This window comes from Salvelinus alpinus, chromosome 5 (assembly GCF_045679555.1).
Source record: "Salvelinus alpinus chromosome 5, SLU_Salpinus.1, whole genome shotgun sequence".
Taxonomy (NCBI): Eukaryota; Metazoa; Chordata; class Actinopteri; order Salmoniformes; family Salmonidae; genus Salvelinus; species Salvelinus alpinus.
The window spans coordinates 98,024,293-98,050,966 of NC_092090.1; the positions used below are offsets into that span (position 1 = coordinate 98,024,293).

General features: G+C 42.9%; 1 protein-coding gene across 4 annotated transcripts in view; it reads right to left on the reverse strand.

Moving 5' to 3' along the window:
- LOC139577321 (AT-rich interactive domain-containing protein 3A-like) overlaps positions 1 to 26,674 on the reverse strand; it is a 223,627-nt gene that overhangs the window by 42,488 nt on the left and 154,465 nt on the right. For all 4 annotated transcript variants that reach the window (XM_071404343.1, XM_071404341.1, XM_071404342.1 and 1 more), the window contains 2 exons: positions 21,798 to 21,870; positions 2,769 to 2,952 (listed from right to left, as the gene is read on the reverse strand). In XM_071404343.1, the coding sequence (XP_071260444.1) occupies positions 2,769 to 2,952; positions 21,798 to 21,870 (257 nt within the window). The remainder of the gene's footprint in view (positions 1 to 2,768; positions 2,953 to 21,797; positions 21,871 to 26,674) is intronic.

Genomic DNA, 26,674 nt, shown 5'->3' on the forward strand with positions numbered 1-26,674 from the left:
ACTGTGTTAATGTAAGGTGTACCCGTACAGGGCTTCACTCACTGTGTTAATGTAAGGTGTACCCGTACAGAGCTTCACTCACTGTGTTAATGTAAGGCGTACCCGTACAGAGCTTCTCACTGTGTTAATGTAAGGTGTACCCGTACAGAGCTTCACTCACTGTGTTAATGTAAGGTGTACGCGTACAGAGCTTCACTCACTGTGTTAATGTAAGGTGTACCCGTAGAGAGCTTCTCACAGTGTTAATGTAAGGTGTACCCGTACAGAGCTTCACTCACTGTGTTAATGTAAGGTGTACCCGTACAGAGCTTCACTTACTGTGTTAATGTAAGGTGTACCCGTACAGAGCTTAACTCACTGTGTTAATGTAAGGTGTACCCGTACAGAGCTTCACTCACTGTGTTAATGTAAGGTGTACCCGTACAGAGCTTCACTCACTGTGTTAATGTAAGGTGTACCCGTACAGAGCTTCACTCACTGTGTTAATGTAAGGTGTACCCGTACAGAGCTTCTCACTGTGTTAATGTAAGGTGTACCCGTACAGAGCTTCACTCACTGTGTTAATGTAAGGTGTACCCGTACAGAGCTTCACTCACTGTGTTAATGTAAGGTGTACCCGTACAGAGCTTAACACACTGTGTTAATGTAAGGTGTACCCGTAGAGAGCTTCTCACTGTGTTAATGTAAGGTGTACCCGTACAGAGCTTCACTCACTGTGTTAATGTAAGGTGTACCCGTACAGAGCTTCACTCACTGTGTTAATGTAAGGTGTACCCGTACAGAGCTTCACTCACTGTGTTAATGTAAGGTGTACCCGTACAGAGCTTCTCACTGTGTTAATGTAAGGTGTACCCGTACAGAGCTTCTCACTGTGTTAATGTAAGGTGTACCCGTACAGAGCTTCACTCACTGTGTTAATGTAAGGTGTACCCGTACAGAGCTTAACTCACTGTGTTAATGTAAGGTGTACCCGTACAGGGCTTCACTCACTGTGTTAATGTAAGGTGTACCCGTACAGAGCTTCACTCACTGTGTTAATGTAAGGCGTACCCGTACAGAGCTTCTCACTGTGTTAATGTAAGGTGTACCCGTACAGAGCTTCACTCACTGTGTTAATGTAAGGTGTACGCGTACAGAGCTTCACTCACTGTGTTAATGTAAGGTGTACCCGTAGAGAGCTTCTCACAGTGTTAATGTAAGGTGTACCCGTACAGAGCTTCACTCACTGTGTTAATGTAAGGTGTACCCGTACAGAGCTTCACTTACTGTGTTAATGTAAGGTGTACCCGTACAGAGCTTAACTCACTGTGTTAATGTAAGGTGTACCCGTACAGAGCTTCACTCACTGTGTTAATGTAAGGTGTACCCGTACAGAGCTTCACTTACTGTGTTAATGTAAGGTGTACCCGTACAGAGCTTAACTCACTGTGTTAATGTAAGGTGTACCCGTACAGAGCTTCACTCACTGTGTTAATGTAAGGTGTACCCGTACAGAGCTTCACTCACTGTGTTAATGTAAGGTGTACCCGTACAGAGCTTCACTCACTGTGTTAATGTAAGGTGTACCCGTACAGAGCTTCTCACTGTGTTAATGTAAGGTGTACCCGTACAGAGCTTCACTCACTGTGTTAATGTAAGGTGTACCCGTACAGAGCTTCACTCACTGTGTTAATGTAAGGTGTACCCGTACAGAGCTTAACACACTGTGTTAATGTAAGGTGTACCCGTAGAGAGCTTCTCACTGTGTTAATGTAAGGTGTACCCGTACAGAGCTTCACTCACTGTGTTAATGTAAGGTGTACCCGTACAGAGCTTCACTCACTGTGTTAATGTAAGGTGTACCCGTACAGAGCTTCACTCACTGTGTTAATGTAAGGTGTACCCGTACAGAGCTTCTCACTGTGTTAATGTAAGGTGTACCCGTACAGAGCTTCTCACTGTGTTAATGTAAGGTGTACCCGTACAGAGCTTCACTCACTGTGTTAATGTAAGGTGTACCCGTACAGAGCTTAACTCACTGTGTTAATGTAAGGTGTACCCGTACAGGGCTTCACTCACTGTGTTAATGTAAGGTGTACCCGTACAGAGCTTCACTCACTGTGTTAATGTAAGGCGTACCCGTACAGAGCTGCTCACTGTGTTAATGTAAGGTGTACCCGTACAGAGCTTCACTCACTGTGTTAATGTAAGGTGTACGCGTACAGAGCTTCACTCACTGTGTTAATGTAAGGTGTACCCGTAGAGAGCTTCTCACTGTGTTAATGTAAGGTGTACCCGTACAGAGCTTCACTCACTGTGTTAATGTAAGGTGTACCCGTACAGAGCTTCACTCACTGTGTTAATGTAAGGTGTACCCGTAGAGAGCTTCTCACTGTGTTAATGTAAGGTGTACCCGTACAGAGCTTCACTCACTGTGTTAATGTAAGGTGTACCCGTACAGAGCTTAACTCACTGTGTTAATGTAAGGTGTACCCGTACAGAGCTTCACTCACTGTGTTAATGTAAGGTGTACCCGTACAGAGCTTAACACACTGTGTTAATGTAAGGTGTACCCGTACAGAGCTTAACACACTGTGTTAATGTAAGGTGTACCCGTACAGAGCTTCTCACTGTGTTAATGTAAGGTGTACCCGTACAGAGCTTCTCACTGTGTTAATGTAAGGTGTACCCGTACAGAGCTTAACACACTGTGTTAATGTAAGGTGTACCCGTACAGGGCTTCACTCACTGTGTTAATGTAAGGTGTACCCGTACAGAGCTTCACTCACTGTGTTCGCAGGGTGAAAGCTGCACTGGTGATGGAGGTAGGGAGGTTGAGGCCTTTGGTGATCTCACGCCATATTTTCTTATTGATGACTTCCACTAAGCCGCCTTTTTCTGTGACCAGCTTGTAGAGCGTGTACAGATCCAACACCTGCTTGGCCATGATTGGAATACGATTCACTGGAGTCCCTGTCGAGACAAAACACAATATCCACAATCAATGCTATTAACTTCAGTCCATCGATAGAGAGGGTTTCCTCGCCAGCTGTGGCTTATAAGCCAGGCAAACAGCTGACAGCTGGGTTAACAAGACATAATGACTTTTTGAAATTCTTTTGATACAGTATTTTTTATTAAAGAGGGAATCTGTGTTTGCTATTTTTGGACTTCATGACACATGTACAGTATGCACTTATTGATTTTGAAGAATATAACTTTTAAATGCATGAAAACTCAAAATATAAGCTTGTTTTTACGCCATTGTTTATAAACAAAGTAAATGTAAACACACTGTATAACTTTAAAACATGGTTAAATGTGACAGGCAACATTTTTTTTTTTTTTTTTTTTTTAAACCTTTCTTTAAACAATAACATCAGACGACATTTTGTACTTTTTGACACAACACTAAGAGAGACGTGGCCATATAATTAGGAATTATAATACTAGAACTGGGATGCACCTTATGAGGGGATAAAGGTCAGAGAGTTGGTCATTCATGCAAAAGCTGTGATTACATATTGTGTAAAATAATGCATTTGAAGAATGTATCTACAACTGTATGTTTGTTAGCTAGCAAGCCAGTTTTAGAGTAACACTTCCATACATTTTTCGAATGAATTGCCAATGTGCCAATATTACACCTGGCAACCGTGTCAGCTTGCACTTTGCCCGGCCCGCCACAGGAGTCGCTAGTGCGCGATGGGACAAGGACATCCCTGCTGGCCAAACCCTCCCCTAAACTGGACGCCGCTGGGCCAAGCTCTCAGTGTCATTGACCACCAAATGTTGCTAAATTTAGATAGATAGCCACCTAATATAACTTGTTTTCTCAAAATGTATGTTAGCTAGTTAACCATGTTATTAATTCAACTCCCATCTGCTGTCAACATCAGGATATGATTTGAGAGCACTCGTTAGCTCCAAAAGTGGTTATCATTGACTGTGAATTCAGAGTCAATCAGTGGCTAGCTACACTACAAATATAATTGTACCAGATTCCTGTGAAGTAATTGTGATGACAGTCCACTCATACGCTTAATATTGTATAGTTAAGAACACAATCAGAATTCTATTTCACGGTTTACATTTGATCCAGCTATTGGGGTCAGGAAATAATCCGGTGCTTGGATTTTGAAGTAGTTTTAACTTTTCACTTGCGCTGCACAGGCTTCTGACTAGAGCGAGAACCAAAGATGGTGGATAAATTAGATAGTTTACCTCAGGCCGTTTACCGTTGAAAAAAAATACTCAAGGTTCCTGTCTGTGTAAGTGCGTCGTTTCCTCACTAAAAGGTGCTTTTCCCACGGTTCCTCCATAACATCTGGAATGCTAACGTCAGCGAGGGGAACAGCTGGCTGTGGTCTACTTGTCCCGTCCCGCTTGCCCCACCCGCCCCGCCCCAACTAGAAAACATTTGCCAGTGAGATCTCGCCCTGGGGCAGCCCCGCCGCAATAAGTAGACCAGAGTGGCCCAGACTCATCAGAAAAAATAAGGGACTGGGGTATCTCGCTTTCTCTACTATGTGAGTACAGCTACGACCAGAAGTTACTTTTTCATAGCAGGTTAGGAGAATCAACATGGCAGGATAGGAGAATTAACATGGCAGGATAGGAGAATTTACGCAGCAGGTTAGGAGAATTAACATGGCAGGATAGGAGAATTAACATGGCAGGATAGGAGAATTTACACAGCAGGTTAGGAGAATTAACATGGCAGGTTAGGAGAATTAACATGGCAGGATAGGAGAATTAACATGGCAGGCTAGGAGAATTAACATGGCAGGATAGGAAAATAACATGTGGTATTTAAATACACCGTATCTATAAAAATAACATGTGGTATTTAAATACACCTTATCTATGAAAATAACATGTGGTATTTAAATACAACGTATCCATGAAAATAACATGTGGTATTTAAATCAACCTTATCTATGAAAATAACATGTGGTATTTAAACACACCTTATCTTTGAAAATAACATTAAACAAGACTTTCAGCTCTGTGGTATTGAAATACACCGTATCTATGAAAATAACATCACTTTAAACAAGACGTTCAGCTCGTCGACCACAAACTGACTGGGGATCCTAAATCTCTTTTGTTTTCGTTCCACTCAGGTCTTAATTAGCAGGGTAAAAGAAGGCAGGTAATCATTTGTACTGTGCAGTTTAACGCCCCGGCCGTAAAGAGGGACAGGTCGGTCCTTTGTGAGCAGCCTGACCCTGAGATAATTAACCTGTACTTTGCTGATAGAGTTCCATTGTGCCCATCGGATTTACTATAATGCCAATCAATACCTGTAGAAATATAGTGCAAACAACAGCAGCAAGCAGCGCAGGGCTGTGAGAGAGGAGGAGAGGGGGAAGTGAGGGGGGGGGGGGGTGAAGTATCGTCTGAGGAAGTAAAAACATATCATTTAAGGCTGGTAATTATTGGATGGCTTCGCTGACAGCAGGACTGACTGAGGAGTGAGACACTATTAAAAGTACAGATTTATCTGGCTTCTCCTGCAGGACAATGCTGGCCTTATATCTAAAAGTAGCACCACCCAAATCTATCGCTACTTCCAACTTCACACTAAACTGTCTATATATCACAGCTGTATGGTGGCGTCCTGGCTGTCGGGGGGAAAGTGGTCTCAGGAGGAGTGGGGTGATTCTAAATAAGTACAGCGACTTCTCAAAGGTTAACGGACGTACTTTGAGTTGTCTCATAATTAAGATTGAGATACTTGATTGACTGTAGCGTAACATTAAGCCTGGTGTTACTACAGTAAGAGGTGTTACGGTCAGTGAGAGTGCAGGTAAAACAGTACGGTGTGTTACTACAGTGAAAGGTGTGGCTACAGTGAGAGGTGTGGCTACAATGAGAGTGCAGGTAAAACAGTACGGTGTGTTACTACAGTGAGAGGTCTGGCTACAGTGAGAGGTGTGGCTACAGTGAGAGGTGTGGCTACAGTGAGAGGTGTGGCTACAATGAGAGGTGTGGCTACAGTGAGAGGTGTGGCTACAGTGAGAGGTCTGGCTACAGTGAGAGGTGTGGCTACAGTGAGAGGTGTGGCTACAGTGAGAGGTGTGGCTACAGTGAGAGGTGTGGCTACAGTGAGAGGTGTGGCTACAGTGAGAGGTGTGGCTACAGTGAGAGGTGTGGCTACAGTGAGAGGTGTGGCTACAGTGAGAGGTGTGGCTACAGTGAGAGGTGTGGCTACAGTGAAAGGTGTGGCTACAGTGAGAGGTGTGGCTACAGTGAGAGGTGTGGCTACAGTGAGAGGTGTGGCTACAGTGAAAGGTGTGGCTACAGTGAGAGGTGTGGCTACAGTGAGAGGAGTGGCTACAGTGAGAGGTGTGGCTACAGTGAGAGGTGTGGCTACAGTGAGAGGTGTGGCTACAGTGAGAGGTGTGGCTACAGTGAGAGTGCAGGTAAAACAGTACGGTGTGTTTCTACAGTGAGAGGTGTGGCTACAGTGAGAGGAGTGGCTACAGTGAGAGGTGTGGCTACAGTGAGAGGTGTGGCTACAGTGAGAGGAGTGGCTACAGTGAGAGGTGTGGCTACAGTGAGAGGTGTGGCTACAGTGAGAGTGCAGGTAAAACAGTACAGTGTGTTACTACAGTGAGAGGTGTGGCTACAGTGAGAGGTGTGGCTACAGTGAGAGGTGTGGCTACAGTGAGAGGTGTGGCTACAGTGAGAGTGCAGGTAAAACAGTACAGTGTATTACTACAACAGAAAGAAAAGAGATGAATGTAGAAGACCTTCTGTCCTACGCCCTCCTCATACATACTCTATTCTTGTGCTATGCCCTCCTCATACATACTCTATTCCTGTCCTACGCCCTCCTCATGCATACTCTATTCCTGTCCTACGCCCTCCTCATACATACTCTATTCCTGTCCTATGCCTTCCTCATGCATACTCTATTCCTGTGCTACGCCCATCTCATGCATACTCTATTCATGTCCTACGCCCTCCTCATGCATACTCTATTCCTGTCCTACGCCCTCCTCATGCATACTCCATTCCTGTCCTATGCCCTCCTCATGCATACTCTATTCCTGTCCTACGCCCTCATCATACATATTCTATTCCTGTCCTACGCCCTACTCATACATACTCTATTCCTGTCCTACGCCCTCCTCATGTATACTCTATTCCTGTCCTATGCCCTCCTCATGCATACTCTATTCCTGCCCTATGCCCTCCTCATGCATACTCTATTCCTGTCCTACGCCCTCCTCATGCATACTCTATTCCTGTCCTACGCCCTCCTCATACATACTCTATTCCTGTCCTACGCCCTCCTCATGCATACTCTATTCCTGTCCTACGCCCTCCTCATGCATACTCTATTCCTGTCCTACGCCCTCATCATACATACTCTATTCCTGTCCTACGCCCTACTCATACATACTCTATTCCTGTCCTACACCCTCCTCATGCATACTCTATTCCTGTCCTATGCCCTCCTCATACATACTCTATTCCTGTCCTACACCCTCCTCATGCATACTCTATTCCTGTCCTATGCCCTCCTCATACATACCCTATTCCTGTCCTATGCCCTCCTCATACATACTCTATTCCTGTCCTACGCCCTCCTCATGCATACTCTATTCCTGTCCTACGCCCTCCTCATACATACTCTATTCATGTCCTACACCCTCCTCATACATACTCTATTCCTGTCCTACGCCCTCCTCATACATGCTCTATTCCTGTCCTACGCCCTCCTCATACATACTCTAGTCATGTCCTACGCCCTCCTCATACATACTCTATTCATGTCCTACGCCCTCCTCATACATACTCTATTCCATCCCATTCTCAGTAGTGATCATTATTATTATTATTAAAATGCACAAACATACCTTGATCTATAAAACTATTATTTATCCCGATCCACAATGGCCAACCCAACGAGAGTCAGGGCAATAAATAAAAGCGCTGGTCCAGAAAGCCTTTGTTTGGTCAAATCTGACCGAAACCAACACAGGACTCTTAAAAAACTGATTTATGTGCTTCCAATACCCGTTGTGATGCATTCGTCTCTCCGATTCCCTGAAAGAGAGAATAAAAGACAAGAGAAGAGAAGGAGGACATTCTTTTGTCAGCAGAGAGGTTCTGATCAGCTCATGGATCACGTCGACAGGAATGGCGGGCGGTGGAAAAAAATATCTTATAAAACTCATGTGTCTAAGGATGGCACGCCAGTCCTCTGGTTAATCGCTGACTTACAAAAAGATTGCTGTGTGTAATTGGAGCTTGCAAAGGTAATCAGGACCTAGTAGAGCAGAGTAATCAACATCGCTGAAGGTAATCAGGGCCTAGTAGAGCAGAGTAATCAACATCGCTGAAGAGAATCAGGGCCTAGTAGAGCAGAGTAATCAACATCGCTGAAGGGAATCAGGGCCTAGTAGAGCAGAGTAATCAACATCACTGAAGGTAATCAGGGCCTAGTAGAGCAGAGTAATCAACATCGTTGAAGGTAATCAGGGCCTAGTAGAGCAGAGTAATCAACATCGCTGAAGGTAATCAGGGCCTAGTAGAGCAGAGTAATCCACATCGCTGAAGGGAATCAGGGCCTAGTAGAGCAGAGTAATCAACATCGCTGAAGGGAATCAGGGCCTAGTAGAGCAGAGTAATCAACATCGCTGAAGAGAATCAGGGCATAGTAGAGCAGAGTAATCAACATCGCTGAAGGGAATCAGGGCCTAGTAGAGCAGAGTAATCCACATCGCTGAAGGTAATCAGGGCCTAGTAGAGCAGAGTAATCAACACCGCTGAAGGTAATCAGGGCCTGGTAGAGCAGAGTAATCAACATCGCTGAAGGTAACCAGGGCCTAGTAGAGCAGAGTAATCAACATCGCTGAAGGGAATCAGGGCCTAGTAGAGCAGAGTAATCAACATCGCTGAAGGTAATCAGGGCCTAGTAGAGCAGAGTAATCAACATCGCTGAAGGTAATCAGGGCCTAGTAGAGCAGAGTAATCAACATCGCTGAAGGGAATCAGGGCCTAGTAGAGCAGAGTAATCAACATCGCTGAAGGGAATCAGGACCTAGTAGAGCAGAGTAATCAACATCGCTGAAGAGAATCAGGGCCTAGTAGAGCAGAGTAATCAACATCGCTGAAGGGAATCAGGGCCTAGTACAGCAGAGTAATCAACACCGCTGAAGGGAATCAGGGCCTAGTAGAGCAGAGTAATCAACATCGCTGAAGGGAATCAGGGCCTAGTAGAGCAGAGTAATCAACATCGCTGAAGGGAATCAGGGCCTAGTAGAGCAGAGTAATCAACATCGCTGAAGAGAATCAGGGCCTAGTAGAGCAGAGTAATCCACATCGCTGAAGGGAATCAGGGCCTAGCAGAGCAGAGTAATCAACATCGTTGATGCGTTCAGTTCACACTTCGCATCAGGCCAATAATGGGACCTGATTTTCTCCTCTTCATTGTCTTGCTCTTTTAACCCGTGAAATGAAGGATCAATGTAATGCAGATAGCAGGAAAACAACTGTTTATCTCCATGAGGACATCCCATCTAAAAACACCTGTTTATCTCCATGAGGACATCCCATCTAAAAACAACTGTTTATCTCCATGAGGACATCCCATCTAAAAACAACTGTTTATCTCCATGAGGACATCCCATCTAAAAACAACTGTTTATCTCCATGAGGACATCCCATCTAAAAACAACTGTTTATCTCCATGAGGACATCCCATCTAAAAACACCTGTTTATCTCCATGTGGACATCCCATCTAAAACAACTGTTTATCTCCATGTGGACATCCCATCTAAAAACACCTGTTTATCTCCATGTGGACATCCCATCTAAAACGACTGTTTATCTCCATGAGGACATCCCATCTAAAACACCTGTTTATCTCCATGTGGACATCCCATCTAAAACAACTGTTTATCTCCATGTGGACATCCCATCTAAAAACAACTGTTTATCTCCATGTGGACATCCCATCTTAAACAACTGTTTATCTCCATGAGGACATCCCATCTAAAACAACTGTTTATCTCCATGAGGACATCCCATCTAAAAACAACTGTTTATCTCCATGAGGACATCCCATCTAAAACACCTGTTTATCTCCATGAGGACATCCCATCTAAAACACCTGTTTATCTCCATGAGGACATCCCATCTAAAACAACTGTTTATCTCCATGTGGACATCCCATCTAAAAACAACTGTTTATCTCCATGAGGACATCCCATCTAAAAACAACTGTTTATCTCCATGAGGACATCCCATCTAAAACACCTGTTTATCTCCATGTGGACATCCCATCTAAAACAACTGTTTATCTCCATGTGGACATCCCATCTAAAAACAACTGTTTATCTCCATGAGGACATCCCATCTTAAACAACTGTTTATCTCCATGAGGACATCCCATCTAAAACACCTGTTTATCTCCATGTGGACATCCCATCTAAAACAACTGTTTATCTCCATGAGGACATCCCATCTAAAAACAACTGTTTATCTCCATGTGGACATCCCATCTAAAACAACTGTTTATCTCCATGAGGACATCCCATCTAAAACACCTGTTTATCTCCATGAGGACATCCCATCTAAAAACAACTGTTTATCTCCATGAGGACATCCCATCTAAAACACCTGTTTATCTCCATGAGGACATCCCATCTTAAACAACTGTTTATCTCCATGAGGACATCCCATCTAAAACACCTGTTTATCTCCATGAGGACATCCCATCTAAAAACAACTGTTTATCTCCATGAGGACATCCCATCTAAAACACCTGTTTATCTCCATGAGGACATCCCATCTTAAACAACTGTTTATCTCCATGAGGACATCCCATCTAAAAACAACTGTTTATCTCCATGAGGACATCCCATCTAAAACAACTGTTTATCTCCATGAGGACATCCCATCTAAAACACCTGTTTATCTCCATGAGGACATCCCATCTAAAAACAACTGTTTATCTCCATGAGGACATCCCATCTAAAAACAACTGTTTATCTCCATGAGGACATCCCATCTAAAACAACTGTTTATCTCCATGAGGACATCCCATCTAAAAACAACTGTTTATCTCCATGAGGACATCCCATCTAAAACAACTGTTTATCTCCATGAGGACATCCCATCTAAAAACAACTGTTTATCTCCATGAGGACATCCCATCTAAAAACAACTGTTTATCTCCATGAGGACATCCCATCTAAAACAACTGTTTATCTCCATGAGGACATCCCATCTAAAACACCTGTTTATCTCCATGAGGACATCCCATCTAAAACACCTGTTTATCTCCATGTGGACATCCCATCTAAAAACAACTGTTTATCTCCATGTGGACATCCCATCTAAAACACCTGTTTATCTCCATGTGGACATCCCATCTAAAACACCTGTTTATCTCCATGAGGACATCCCATCTAAAAACACCTGTTTATCTCCATGAGGACATCCCATCTAAAACACCTGTTTATCTCCATGAGGACATCCCATCTAAAACACCTGTTTATCTCCATGAGGACATCCCATCTAAAACACCTGTTTATCTCCATGAGGACATCCCATCTAAAAACAACTGTTTATCTCCATGTGGACATCCCATCTAAAAACAACTGTTTATCTCCATGAGGACATCCCATCTAAAAACAACTGTTTATCTCCATGAGGACATCCCATCTAAAACACCTGTTTATCTCCATGAGGACATCCCATCTAAAACACCTGTTTATCTCCATGAGGACATCCCATCTAAAAACAACTGTTTATCTCCATGTGGACATCCCATCTAAAACAACTGTTTATCTCCATGTGGACATCCCATCTTAAAACAACTGTTTATCTCCATGTGGACATCCCATCTAAAACAACTGTTTATCTCCATGAGGACATCCCATCTAAAACACCTGTTTATCTCCATGAGGACATCCCATCTAAAAACAACTGTTTATCTCCATGAGGACATCCCATCTAAAACAACTGTTTATCTCCATGAGGACATCCCATCTAAAAACAACTGTTTATCTCCATGAGGACATCCCATCTAAAAACAACTGTTTATCTCCATGAGGACATCCCATCTAAAACACCTGTTTCAATTGGAGTGGCATTTCAGTGGTTTTGTAGATTTGAGTCATGAAGCAGACGCTCTTATCCAGAGCCATTTACAGTCAGGGCATTCAGCGGGCTTTTGATTTACGACGATGCATTCAATATGAAACTAGAATATATTACAATAGTACTGTATTGTCATCAGAGGATGGAAACTATGCCTGTCTCTGTGTCTATGTCTTTCTTTCTGTTTGTATCTCTGTGTCTCTCTCTGTCTCCGTTTCTCTCTTTGTCTCCGTCTCTCTGTCTGTCTCGAGTAACAAGCTCCCAAAGAACCCAAGCCGTCTTTGTTCCCCAGGGTACGATCAGCTGTAAGTAAAACTAGAATAGAACAAATGTTGTTGTCTTGACTTAAATAAAGAAGTCTTCGAGGAAGGAAAGAAACGTAAGGAAGTGAAAGAACACAAGTAGAAGCAGCATCACCACCATCTAGAGTTTCCAGCAGGATATTTAGACTTGAAGCGATGGAAACCTGGAACCATTCTTTAAAGCTTTGCCTTTTTTTTTCTTTTGTCCAGATAATTACTCTAGCTGGGACAAAAGTTGACTGACTTTATTCAACAGAAAGTGCTGATGGTGGTTTCTGGGGTGCTAATCAATTAATACCCACTGCAGAAACCTAGAGGAGACAGACAGTCCATCACACAGGATATTTATCAGTACACAAAAGACAGTAACACCACCACTGATGTGGCTGCTTTTGATGAGAGTGCTCAAAAGGGCTCCATTACTCCTTGGTCAAGACACAAGGTAGAGAAAACTGAGGTACTGGAGACTGAGGTACTGGAAACTGAGGTACTGGAAACTGAGGGACAAGACACAAGGTAGAGGAAACTGAGGTACTGGAGACTGAGGTACAGGAGACTGAGGAACTGGAGACTGAGGTACTGGAGACTGAGGTACTGGAGACTGAGGTACTGGAGACTGAGATACTGGCGACTGAGGTACAGGAGACTGAGGTACTGGAGAGTGAGGTACAGGACAAGGAGGTCCTGGAGACTGAGATACAGGACAAGGAGGTCCTGGAGACTGAGATACTGGAGACTGAGGTACTGGAGACTGAGGTACTGGAGACTGAGGTACTGGAAACTGAGATACTGGAGACTGAGGTACAGGAGACTGAGGTACAGGACAAGGAGGTCCTGGAGACTGAGGTACTGGAGACTGAGGTACTGGAGACTGAGGTACAGGAGACTGAGGTACAGGACAAGGAGGTCCTGGAGACTGAGGTACTGGAGACTGAGGTACTGGAGACTGAGGTACTGGAAACTGAGATACTGGAGACTGAGGTACAGGGGACTGAGGTACAGGACAAGGAGGTCCTGGAGACTGAGATACAGGACAAGGAGGTCCTGGAGACTGAGATACTGGAGACTGAGGTACTGGAGACTGGGATACTGGAGACTGAGGTACAGGAGACTGAGGTACATGACAAGGAGGTCCTGGAGACTGAGGTGCTGGAGACTGAGGTACTGGAGACTGAGGTACAGGAGACTGAGGTACAGGACAAGGAGGTCCTGGAGACTGAGGTACTGGAGACTGAGGTACTGGAGACTGAGGTACTGGAGACTGAGATACAGGACAAGCAGGTCCTGGAGACTGAGGTACTGGAGACTGAGATACTGGAGACTGAGGTACTGGAGACTGAGGTACTGGAGACTGAGATACTGGAGACTGAGGTACTGGAGACTGAGGTACAGGAAACTGAGGTACTGGAGACTGAGGTACTGGAGACTGAGGTACAGGGCCAGGCACAAAGCTATTTACTGTCTGTCTGTCTGTTTTATTGAGGATAAAGGTCCCTGTAATAACACAGTAACCAGATGGACATGTCAGCTGGACTACTCCAATCAAATGTATTCACTCCAAATAGAGTAGTGGTGAGAACATACAGATCTGTCGGTCTAAATGTATTCAACATTTTGCAGGATGAATTCTCTTGAGATTTACCCTCTTGTTTTCAAGAGTGTCCAAATGAAAACAACTAAACAAACCAACAATACATAGTAACAAGAATAATATGGCAACTACTGTCTAATAATAATAATAATAATAATAGTACAATAATAATAATATGGAAACTACTGTCTAATAATAATAACAATAATAATAATAATATGGAAACTACTGTCTATAATAATAATAATAATAATAACAATAATAATAATAATAATATGGAAACTACTGTCTATAATAATAATAACAATAATAATAATAATATGGAAACTACTGTCTAATAATAATAACAATAATAATAATAATATGGAAACTACTGTCTATAATAATAATAAGAAGAATAACAATAAGAATAATAATATGGAAACTACTGTCTAATAATAATAACAATAATAATAATAATATGGAAACTACTGTCTATAATAACAATAATAATAATAATATGGAAACTACTGTCTATAATAATAATAATAATAACAATAATAATAATAATATGGAAACTACTGTCTAATAATAATAACAATAATAATAATAATATGGAAACTACTGTCTAATAATAATAACAATAATAATAATAATAATATGGAAACTACTGTCTATAATAACAATAATAATAATAATAATATGGAAACTACTGTCTATAATAATAATAATAATAACAATAATAATAATAATATGGAAACTACTGTCTAATAATAATAACAATTAAATAATAATAATAATAATAATATGGCAACTACTGTCTATAATAACAATAATAATAATAATATGGAAACTACTGTCTATAATAATAATAATAATAATAATAACAATAATAATAATAATATGGAAACTACTGTCTAATAATAATAACAATTAAATAATAATAATAATAATAATATGTCAACTACTGTCTATAATAACAATAATAATAATAATATGGAAACTACTGTCTATAATAATAATAATAATAATAACAATAATAATAATAATATGGAAACTACTGTCTAATAATAATAACAATTAAATAATAATAATAATAATAATATGGCAACTACTGTCTATAATAACAATAATAATAATAATATGGAAACTACTGTCTATAATAATAATAATAATAATAACAATAAGAATAATAATATGGAAACTACTGTCTAATAATAATAACAATAATAATAATAATATGGAAACTACTGTCTATAATAACAATAATAATAATAATATGGAAACTACTGTCTATAATAATAATAATAATAACAATAATAATAATAATATGGAAACTACTGTCTAATAATAATAACAATAATAATAATAATATGGAAACTACTGTCTATAATAACAATAATAATAATAACAATAATAATAATAATAATAATAATAATATGGCAACTACTGTGCTAGTTGGGCCTTTATATGTGAAAGATATTCCTCCAAACTCGATGCACCCTTGGAATTGCTGCTGTTGTTGAAAGGAGTAGTGTGAGACTTGTAAAGTTAGGTGTTCCTTAATATATTCCACTTCTAAATAATCCTACTTCTGATTGCTGCAAAGACGATCTGCTTCTGGCAAATCTTTAGCTGCTTTTGTAAAATCTGTGTCAGCGAAAACACCCATGTCAGCGTTTCTCTGAGGCCTCAGTGACCAACCCGTGTCGTTTCCTTTCGCAGCTCGTGATCAACGACGGCAGGGGACACTGCAGGGGCCACGACCCCAGGCCTCAAGGCCACACCGCAAGGAAGGAGAGGAACAGAGAAGCTGGGCCCCAAAATGCACTTTCAGGCTGGAGCAGAGCGGGGTGCATCGGGGGACCACAGCACAGCGGGGTGCAGCGGGGGACCACAGCACAGTGGAGGTAAAGACAAAACTGGAGGAAAGTTTAATCTGACGTTTCATATATATAGTCGTGTAATACCAGACTGGACTTCCGGGACAGAGAGAGAGACAGGAAGTCTTCCTAGAGAATAGAGGAGGTTTAGGGAGGACACATGGTTTAGGAAGAGAGTTTTAGGGCGTATTGGTGTGGTATTGAATGAAATGTCAAGTTGACAGTTTCATGACTGACTAGACGGAGTTCAAAACCATTGGCAGATGGTTTCTATGGTTTCACAGTAACAAACTACTGGATTTAAAATCAGACAAAACCATTGGCAGATGGTTTCTATGGTTTCACAGTAACAAACTACTGGATTTAAAATCAGACAAACCCATTGTACTGAGCTCATTTTTATAAACAGGTTTGCTATACATATGTTACAGCAAACGAGTTGGCTATCCACATTATTCAAGTGACTTAAAGCAAACCTATAGAGAAATCAACAGAGGAATAAGAAGTGTTTATACACAAACACAAATGATGTGCTCGGGAAAAACCTACAAGTATGTACCTCTGATCATTCAAACGCTTTAACTGGCCTGGTAAGAGTCAATGTAGTGATTCTTAATGCAGGCGGTGCAGCTGCAGTCGGCAGATCCAGCAAAGTGACTGTGATTATAGGGTCAATGCTACTGACTGTCAGATAGTAGTTATTCAGCAGCCAAATCAATACGATTTACTTCATCACAGGCTTCCTGTAGGAAGATGAGCATTGCTGCAGTGAATCAATGATACTAAACAATGACTTGATCTAACCAGGGACATTCTGGACTCACCATGTGGATCTAACCAGGGACATTCTGGACTCATCATGTGGGTCTAACCAGGGACATACTGGACTCATCATGTGGATCTAACCAGGGACATTCTGGACTCATCATGTGGATCTAACCAGGGACATTCTGGACTCATCATGTGGATCTAACCAGGGACATTCTGGACTCATCATGTGGATCTAACCAGGGACATTCTGGACTCATCATGTGGGTCTAACCAGGGACATGCTGGACTCATCATGTGGGTCTAACCAGGGACATTCTGGACTCATCATGTGGGTCTAACTAGGGACACGCTGGACTCATCATGTGGGTCTAACCAGGGACATTCTGGACTCATCATGTGGGTCTAACCAGGGACATTCTGGACTCATCATGTGGGTCTAACTAGGGACATTCTGGACTCATCATGTGGGTCTATCCAGGGACATTCTGGACTCATCATGTGGGTCTAACCAGGGACATTCTGGACTCATCATGTGGGTCTAACTAGGGACATTCTGGACTCATCATGTGGGTCTATCCAGGGACACGCTGGACTCATCATGTGATGTTACTATCACCGAAGACTCTACACTAAATATAGGGGGAGTGAGGGAGTGTACGTACTGTGTGTGTGTGACAGAGAGAGAGAGAGAAAAGGTCATTAAGTTCTCAGAATTTATTTGACTATGTCTCTTCCTGCCACACCCTGTGTACCTCTTCCTGCCACATCCTGTGTACCTCTTCCTGCCACATCCTGTGTACCTCTTCCTGCCACATCCTGTGTACCTCTTACATTTTAAGTTGTACACTCCACCGAGCTGGGCTTTACGGAAGAGTGGCCAGAAAAAAAGACATTGCCTAAAGAAAAAAATAAGCAAACACGTTTGGTGTTCGCTAAAAGGCATGTGGGAGACTCACCAAACATATGGAAGAAGGTACTCTGATCAGATGAGACTAAAATTTAGCTTTTTGGCCATCAAGGAAAACGCTATGTCTGGCACAAACCCAACACCGCTCCTCACCCCGAGAATACCATCCCCACGGTGAAGCATGGTGGTGGCAGCATCATGCTGTGGGGATGTTTTTCATCGGCAGGGACTGAGAAACTGGTCAGAATTGAAGGAATAATGGATGGCGCTAAATACAGGGAAATTCTTGAGGAAAACCTGTTTCAGTCTTCCAGAGATTTGAGACTGGGGCGGAGGTTCACCTTCCAGCAGGACAATGACCCTAAGCATACTGCCAAAGCAACACTCGAGTGGTTTAAGGGGAAACATTTAAATGTCTTGGAATGGCCTAGTCAAAGCCCAGACCGCAATCCAATTGAGAATCTGTGGTTTGACTTAAAGATTGCTGTACACCAGCAGGAACCCATCCTACTTGAAGGAGCTGGAGCAGTTTTGCCTTGAAGAATCGGCAAAAATTCCAGTGGCTAGATGTGCCAAGACATATCCCAAGAGACTTGCAGCTGTAATTGCTGCTAATGGTGGCTCTACATGTTATTGACTTTGAGGTTGTGAATAGTTATGCACGCTCAAGTTTTCTGTTTTTTTTTTGTCTTATTTCTTGTTTGTTTCACAATAAAACATATTTTGCAAAGTGGTAGGCATGTTGTGTAAATCAAATGATACAAACCCCCTAAAAATATATTTTAATTCCAGGTTGTAAGGCAACAAAATAGGAAAAATGCCAAGGGGGTTGAATACTTTCACAAGGTACTGTACACATATAACACACACCACACACACACACACACACACACACACACACACACACACACACACACACTCAGGATGAAGTGTCATCCCAACCCTTGGGAACCTCGGCTCATGTCCTGGGGGGGTAGTATAGATGAAAAAGACTGTGTGTGTGTGTGTGTGTGTGTGTGTGTGTGTGTGTGTGTGTGTGTGTGTGTGTGTGTGTGTGTGTGTGTGTGTGTGTGTGTGTGTGTGTGTGTGTGTGTGTTGTAGAGGTGGGTCTCCAGTAGACTCCCCCAAGGCCCCTGTCTTTATCCTGCTGTCTGTCTGGTTAATCTGATTAATGACAGAATGGACAGAGTTGACTATAGCAGCTACACGCTACTTAGGACTGACACACAGACAGTACTGTGGGACCCGGATGTAGAGAGTCTGTCTGTGTATGTGTGTGTGTGTGTCTGTGAGTGTGTGGGTTGGTTCTTCTATCCTTGTGGGGACCTAAAATACCCCAAATTTCCCGCAAGGATAGTAAAAAAAGGAAAATTCTCTCTCGTGGGAACATTTCCCACATCCCCATGAGGACAAAGGCTATTTTACGCTTAATGGTGAGGTTTAGGGTTAGGATTAGAATTAGGGTTCGGGTAAGGGGTTAGGTTTAGGGTTTGGGTTAAGTTTAAGATGAAGGTAAGTGTTAGGGTAAGGGGTTAGGAAAAATAGGAATTTGAATGGAAATTAATTTTAGGTCCCCATGAGGATAAAAGAACAAAACATGTGTGTGTATGAACTTTTAACATTTGATTTTCACTGTGCAGTTACTTTAACACAGTGGAATGCTGCTGTCATTGTTTAGAGGGAAAGAACTCAGTCTGGAAAATAAAAAAATGGAAATTGGAAGTGTTATTTGTTAGACTGTAACCTACAGTTGAAGACGGAAGTTTACTAACACCTTAGCAAAATACATTTAAACTCCGTTTTTCACAATTCCTGACATTTAATCCAAGTAAAAATTCCCTGTTTTAGGTAAGTTAGGATCACCACTTCATTTTAAGAATGTGACATGTCAGAATAATAGTAGAGAGAATGATTTATTTCAGCTTTTATTTCTTTCATCACACACATCATCACACACATCACCTAACCCTAACTTGGCCCACAAAACATTCACATCCTTTAGCAGGCACTTATCCAGAGCCATTTACAGGACCAATTAGGATTAAGTGCCTTGCTCAAGGGCACATCGACTGATTTTTCACCTACTGTAGTAGGCAAGGGGATACAAATCAGCGACCTTTCAGTTACTGGCCCAACGCTCGTACTGCTAAGCTACCTGCCGCCCTCATCATAAAGACAGCCCAACCAAAAAGAACAAAAACATACCGACAAGCAAGTCCTGTACTCCTAAAATAGAGCTGTCTTTGTGTCCAATAACTGTGGCTGCATTCCAAACACTTAACAGACAGCCCTCAAATTAAGTGGACACTTCTGATGACGTATCATGACGTTTGACGAGTATACACTTGCAGGGCGAGGGGCGAGGGAGGAAGGAATGATTTCGACACTCGTTCATTCTGCGATGATTGTGTTTTCAGCCACCGGTAGCTTGTGGGTGCTTTATATGAGCTACAGTCAATTATGAGTTGCATGTCTACTTATATTAGATATATAATTATTAATATACACCTACTGTATGATAGCTAGTAAATTAATTAGCTAACTAAGGTTAGCCTGCCTAGCTGGAACTTCTGAAGAAGGAACATTTTACATTCTACAATTTCCAAACAAAAACATAAATACTTTTAATGAGACGTGTTTGTGCATTAATAGAACAATTTCTAACTTATTTACATTCGTTTTTTACTAACACTTGTATGTTGACTCCATATTGATGTTGAGGTTTTAAGTTTTGGCTGACTTTTCTTAGCGGATGTACAATCATCGCTAATTGAATTATGGGGCGTTTCAGGTTCCGAAGTGAACATAAGTGTACAGCCTCAAACTCCATTAAAAGCAAGGGCTGAGGGGCTTACATCGCTAACTTACATCGCTAACTTACATCGCTAACTTACATCGCTAACTTACATCGCTAACTTACATCGCTAACTTACATCGCTAACTTACATCGCTAACTTACATCGCAAACTTCCCTTACTTGGCCAATCATTTGGACCTATTACAAATATGGGCGCGGGGATTCCCCCAAGGGCATAGGGCTGAGGGGAGGGGGGGTTGTGTTGGAGGGGGGGGGGGGGGGTGTTGGAAGGGAGGGGGGGTTGAGGGGTTGGTTAGCGTGCCACTGTGGTATGGAACAACCCCCTGTCCCCTCCCTCTCCTGGTAGAGAAGTAGAGCTGCAGGAAACAGCACCAGACCCCAAATACTATCCCGGCTCTGGGGACTTCAAAACACTCAGACACATTCTCCTGTTGTTACAGCTGTCAAACATCTGCAACAGTTTTCACAAGACAGACGGACGGACGGATGGACAGACGGATGGACAGACAGACGGACGGACAGACGGACGGACGGAAAGAGATACACACACAAATGTTTCTGTCTCACAAAGGACTTTGAGAAAATGAGCTCGGAGCAACTACAGGCAAACGTTTCACAAAAATAAATGTTTACAATTGAAGTTCAGACACCGCATCATCATCTGATCAGAACCAGGAACAGGAAGTCTGATCTTCTGTCTGTTGAGTCATCATATTCTGATCTCCTGTCTGTTGAGTCATCATATTCTGATCTCTTCCCTGTCTGTTGAGTCATCATATGCTGATCTCCTGTCTGCTGAGTCATCATATTCTGATCTCTTCCCTGTCTGTTGAGTCATCATTTTCTGATCTCCTGTCTGTTGAGTCATCATATTCTGATCTCCTGTCTGTTGAGTCATCATATTCTGATCTCCTGTCTGTTGAGTCATCATAGTCTGATCTCCTGTCTGTTGAGTCATCATATTCTGATCTCCTGTCTGTTGAGTCATCATATTCTGATCTCCTGTCTGTTGAGTCATCATATTCTGATCTCCTGTCTGTTGAGTCATCATAGTCTGATCTCTTCCCTGTCTGTTGAGTCATCATATTCTGATCTCCTGTCTGTTGAGTCATCATTTTCTGAACTCCTGTCTGTTGAGTCATCATATTCTGATCTCCTGTCTGTTGAGTCATCATATTCTGATCTCCTGTCTGTTGAGTCATCCTATTCTGATCTCCTGTCTGTTGAGTCATCATAGTCTGATCTCTTCCCTGTCTGTTGAGTCATCATATTCTGATCTCTTCCCTGTCTGTTGAGTCATCATATTCTGATCTCCTGTCTGTTGAGTAACGGATGTTCAAACCGTTTTAACAACCACTATAGATTCACAAGAATCACTATGCTTCAAGAAAGGTATAGTTATATTGATATATATATATATATTATGATATATTAAGAACTCACCTCTCTTCTGCATAAAACTGAAGAGGTCATCGAGAAAGTCTTTCCTCTTGACATCCTCATCCAACTCGTACAACTGAAGAAAAACAAGATGATTCACTTGAATAATAATCTCGTTAAAACTGGTTAAAACTGGTTGAAATGTGTGAAAACTGGTTAAAACTGGTTTAAATGTGTTAAAACTGGTTTAAAAGTGTTAAAACTGGTTAAAACTGGTTTAAATGTGTTAAAAACTGGTTAAAACTGGTTGAAATGTGTTAAAAACGGGTTAAAACTGGTTGAAATGTGTGAAAACTGGTTAAAACTGGTTTAAATGTGTTAAAATTGGTTAAAAATGGTTTAAATGTGTTAAAAACTGGTTAAAACTGGTTGAAATGTGTGAAAACTGGTTAAAATGTCTCGAAACTGGTTAAAACTGGCCTATTGGCAAACATGTCCTATACAATATGGTTTTATTTGACTGTATTGGAGTCCTTTCAAACTGAAATATGTGTAATAAAACTTACTATCGATGAATACCTGAATACCTTCAGAATACAAAACCTCATAGTACCGTAATTCCACACCAAACACATTTAATGGAAGGTAGACAAGGTGAAAAACACAACAATGAATGTAGATTGTCAGCACTGTAACATGTTTCAAACTTCTTTTACTTCTATCAGGTTCATATAAACCTGTAAAAACAATATAATGTCTAGTTTGTAGAGAAACAGAGCAGATGTGGCTTAGTTCAAGACGATCTGTGAGTAACCGTGAATGTTCTAAAAGATATCGAAACAGAATGTCTTGTTTCTCCTCTGTGAAGGAACAATATCAGGAAACAGAGTGACTGGATACTAACAGACGCCGTGTCTCCTCTGTGAAGGAACAATATCAGGAAACAGAGTGGCTGGATACCAACAGATGACGTGTCTCCTCTGTGAAGGAACAATATCAGGAAACAGAGTGGCTGGATACTAACAGACGCCGTGCCTCCTCTGTGAAGGAGCAATATCAGGAAACAGAGTGGCTGGATACTAACAGACGCCGTGGAGAGATGGAGAGGAGAGGAGAGGAGAGGAGAGGAGAGGAGAGGATTGAGGAGAGAGGATTGTTTATTTCACTTTTGTATATTATCTACCTCACTTGCTTTGGCAATGTTAACACATGTTTCCCATGCCAATAAAGCCCCTTGAATTGAATTGAGAGGAGAGGAGAGGAGAGGAGAGGAGAGGAGAGGAGAGGAGAGGAGAGGAGAGGAGAGGAGAGGAGAGGAGAGGAGAGGAGAGGAGAGGAGAGGAGAGGACTGAGATCAATGGGAACTTTAGGCGCTCTGAGTTCAGAGCTCAACCTGCTTCTAGCAGTCGTATTAGGTACCAGCAGGTCACCAGAGGGGAAAGAGGTGTCATTCTTTCCTCACACTCTCTGGGCGACAGGTAGCCTAGAGGTTAGAGCATTGGGCCAATAACCAAAAGATCATTAGTTTAAATCTCTGAGCTGACAAGGTGAAAAATATGTCAATGTGCCCTTGAGCAAGACACGTAATCCTAATGGCTGGCCGTGACCCCACTGTCAGGGGGAGTTATATTCTCTCTGCTCTCTCTCTCTCTCTGCTCTCTATCTCTCTCTGCTCTCTATCTCTCTGCTCTCTCTCTCTCTCTCTCTCTCTCTGCTCTCTCTCTCTCTCTCTCTCTCTATCTCTCTCTACTCTCTCTCTCTCTATCTCTCTCTGCTCTCTATCTCTCTGCTCTCTCTCTCTCTCTGCTCTCTATCTCTCTCTGCTCTCTCTGCTCTCTATCTCTCTCTGCTCTCTATCTCTCTCTGCTCTCTCTCTCTCTCTGCTCTCTCTCTCTCTCTGCTCTTTCTCTCCCTCTCTCTGCTCTCTCTCTGCCCTCTCTCTGCTCTGCTCTCTCTCTCTATCTCTGCTCTATATCTCTCTGCTCTCTATCTCTCTCTGCTCTCTCTCTCTCTCTGCTCTCTCTCTCTGCTCTCTCTCTGCTCTCTCTCTCTGCTCTCTCTCTCTGCTCTCTCTCTCTCTCTCTCTGCTCTCTCTGCTCTCTCTCTCTCTCTGCTCTCTCTCTCTGCTCTCTCTCTCTGCTCTCTCTCTCTGCTCTCTCTCTCTCTCTCTCTCTCTCTCTCTGCTCTCTCCCTCTCTCTGCTCTCTCTCTCTGCTCTCTCTCTGCTCTCTCTCTCTCTGCTCTCTCTCTCTCTGCTCTCTCTCTCCTCTCTCTGCTCTTTCTCCTCTCTCTCTGCTCTCTCTCTGATCACTCTCTCTCTCTGCTCTCTCTCTTTCTCTGCTCTCTCTCTCTGCTTTCTCTGCTCTCTCTCTCTGCTCTCCCTCCACTCTCTCTCCTCTCTCTGAGTTTACAGTATGTAAACTATATCTCCTGACACTACCGATGCCCTTACTTTTGAAGCCACACTGTGATTTTTAACAGCTCCCTCGGCGACGCATTGCCTCACATACATACACACAGACAAAACGCACACAGACACACACACACACATGGGAGCAACGCGAACACACACACAAACATACACACCCTACACACACACACACACACACAGAGCTCAACGCACAGACACTCACACGCTGAGACATGCACACAAGCACACACACACCAACACACACACCAACACACACACACCAACACACACACCAACACACGCTTGGCGCTGAGGGTTGTGCTGACATGTAAAATACTATGAAGAGATGGTCTGTGTCTCCCTCCTGATGGAGCCTCCAATTAATTATGAAAATATAAAAAATGGCCCTATTCATTTTTATTTTTTATTTTTTATTAAACCTTTATTTAACTAGGCAAGTCAGTTAAGAACAAATTCTCATTTACAATGACGGCCTACCCCGGCCAAACACGGATTACTAGCCTATTAAAAATCAAATACAAATTCACTAATTGTAGGCTAACTGTAAGCCGCCCTGCACAACCAATGAACCAACAGCATGGCCTGGATGGACTCTCATGGGAGATCCATCCAGCATGCATTATAATACCAGACAGGCTAAACAACTTTTTTGCCCGCTTTGAGGACAATACAGTGCCACTGACACGGCCCCCTACCAAAACCTGCGGGCTCTCCTTCACTGCAGCCGAGGTGAGTAAAACATTTAAACGTGTTAACCCTCGCAAGGCTGCAGGCCCAGACGGCATTCCCAGCCGCGTCCTCAGAGCATGCGCAGACCAGCTGGCTGGTGTGTTTACGGACATATTCAATCAATCCTTATCCCAGTCTGCTGTTCCCACATGCTTCAAGAGGGCCACCATTGTTCCTGTTCCCAAGAAAGCTAAGGTAACTGAGCTAAACGACTACCGCCCCGTAGCACTCACTTCCGTCATCATGAAGTGCTTTGAGAGACTAGTCAAGGACCATATCACCTCCACCCTACCGGACACCCTAGACCCACTCCAATTTGCTTACCGACCCAATAGGTCCACAGACGACGCAATCGCAACCACACTGCACACTGCCCTAACCCATCTGGACAAGAGGAATACCCATGTGAGAATGCTGTTCATCGATTACAGCTCAGCATTTAACACCATAGTACCCTCCAAACTCGTCATCAAGCTCGAGACCCTGGGTCTCGACCCCGCCCTGTGCAACTGGGTCCTGGACTTCCTGACGGGCCGCCCCCAGGTGGTGAGGGTAGGTAACAACATCTCCACCCCGCTGATCCTCAACACTGGGGCCCCACAAGGGTGCGTTCTGAGCCCTCTCCTGTACTCCCTGTTCACCCACGACTGCGTGGCCATGCACGCCTCCAACTCAATCATCAAGTTTGCGGATGACACTACAGTGGTAGGCTTGATTACCAACAACGACGAGACGGCCTACAGGGAGGAGGTGAGGGCCCTCGGAGTGTGGTGTCAGGAAAATAACCTCACACTCAACGTCAACAAAACAAAGGAGATGATTGTGGACTTCAGGAAACAGCAGAGGGAGCACCCCCCTATCCACATCGACGGGTCAGTAGTGGAGAAGGTGGAAAGTTTTAAGTTCCTCGGTGTACACATCACGGACAAACTGAATTGGTCCACCCACACAGACAGCGTTGTGAAGAAGGCGCAGCAGCGCCTCTTCAACCTCAGGAGGCTGAAGAAATTCGGCTTGTCACATAAAGCACTCACAAACTTCTACAGATGCACAATCGAGAGCATCCTGTCGGGCTGTATCACCGCCTGGTACGGCAACTGCTCCGCCCACAACCGTAAGGCTCTCCAGAGGGTAGTGAGGTCTGCAGAACGCATCACCAGGGGCAAACTACCTGCCCTCCAGGACACCTACACCACCCGATGTCACAGGAAGGCCATAAAGATCATCAAGGACAACAACCACCCAAGCCACTGCCTGTTCACCCCGCTATCATCCAGAAGGCTAGGTCAGTACAGGTGCATCAAAGCAGGGACCGAGAGACTGAAAAACAGCTTCTATCTCAAGGCCATCAGACTGTTAAACAGCCACCACTAACATTTAGCGGCCGCTGCCAACATACTGACTCAACTCCAGCCACTTTAAAAATGAGAATTGATGGAAATTATGTAAAAATGTACCACTAGCCACTTTAAACAATGCCACTTAATATAATGTTTACATACCCTACATTACCCATCTCATATGTATATATACTGTACTCTATATCATCTACTGCATCTTGCCATCTTTATGTAATACATGTACCACTAGCCACTTTAAACTATGCCACTTTATGTTTACATACCCTACAGTACTCATCTCATTTGTATATACCGTACTCTATACCATCTACTGCATCTGCCATGCCGTTCTGTACCACCACTCATTCATATATCTTTATGTACATATTCTTTATCCCTTTACACTTGTGTGTGTGTGTAAGGTAGTAGTTGTGGAATTGT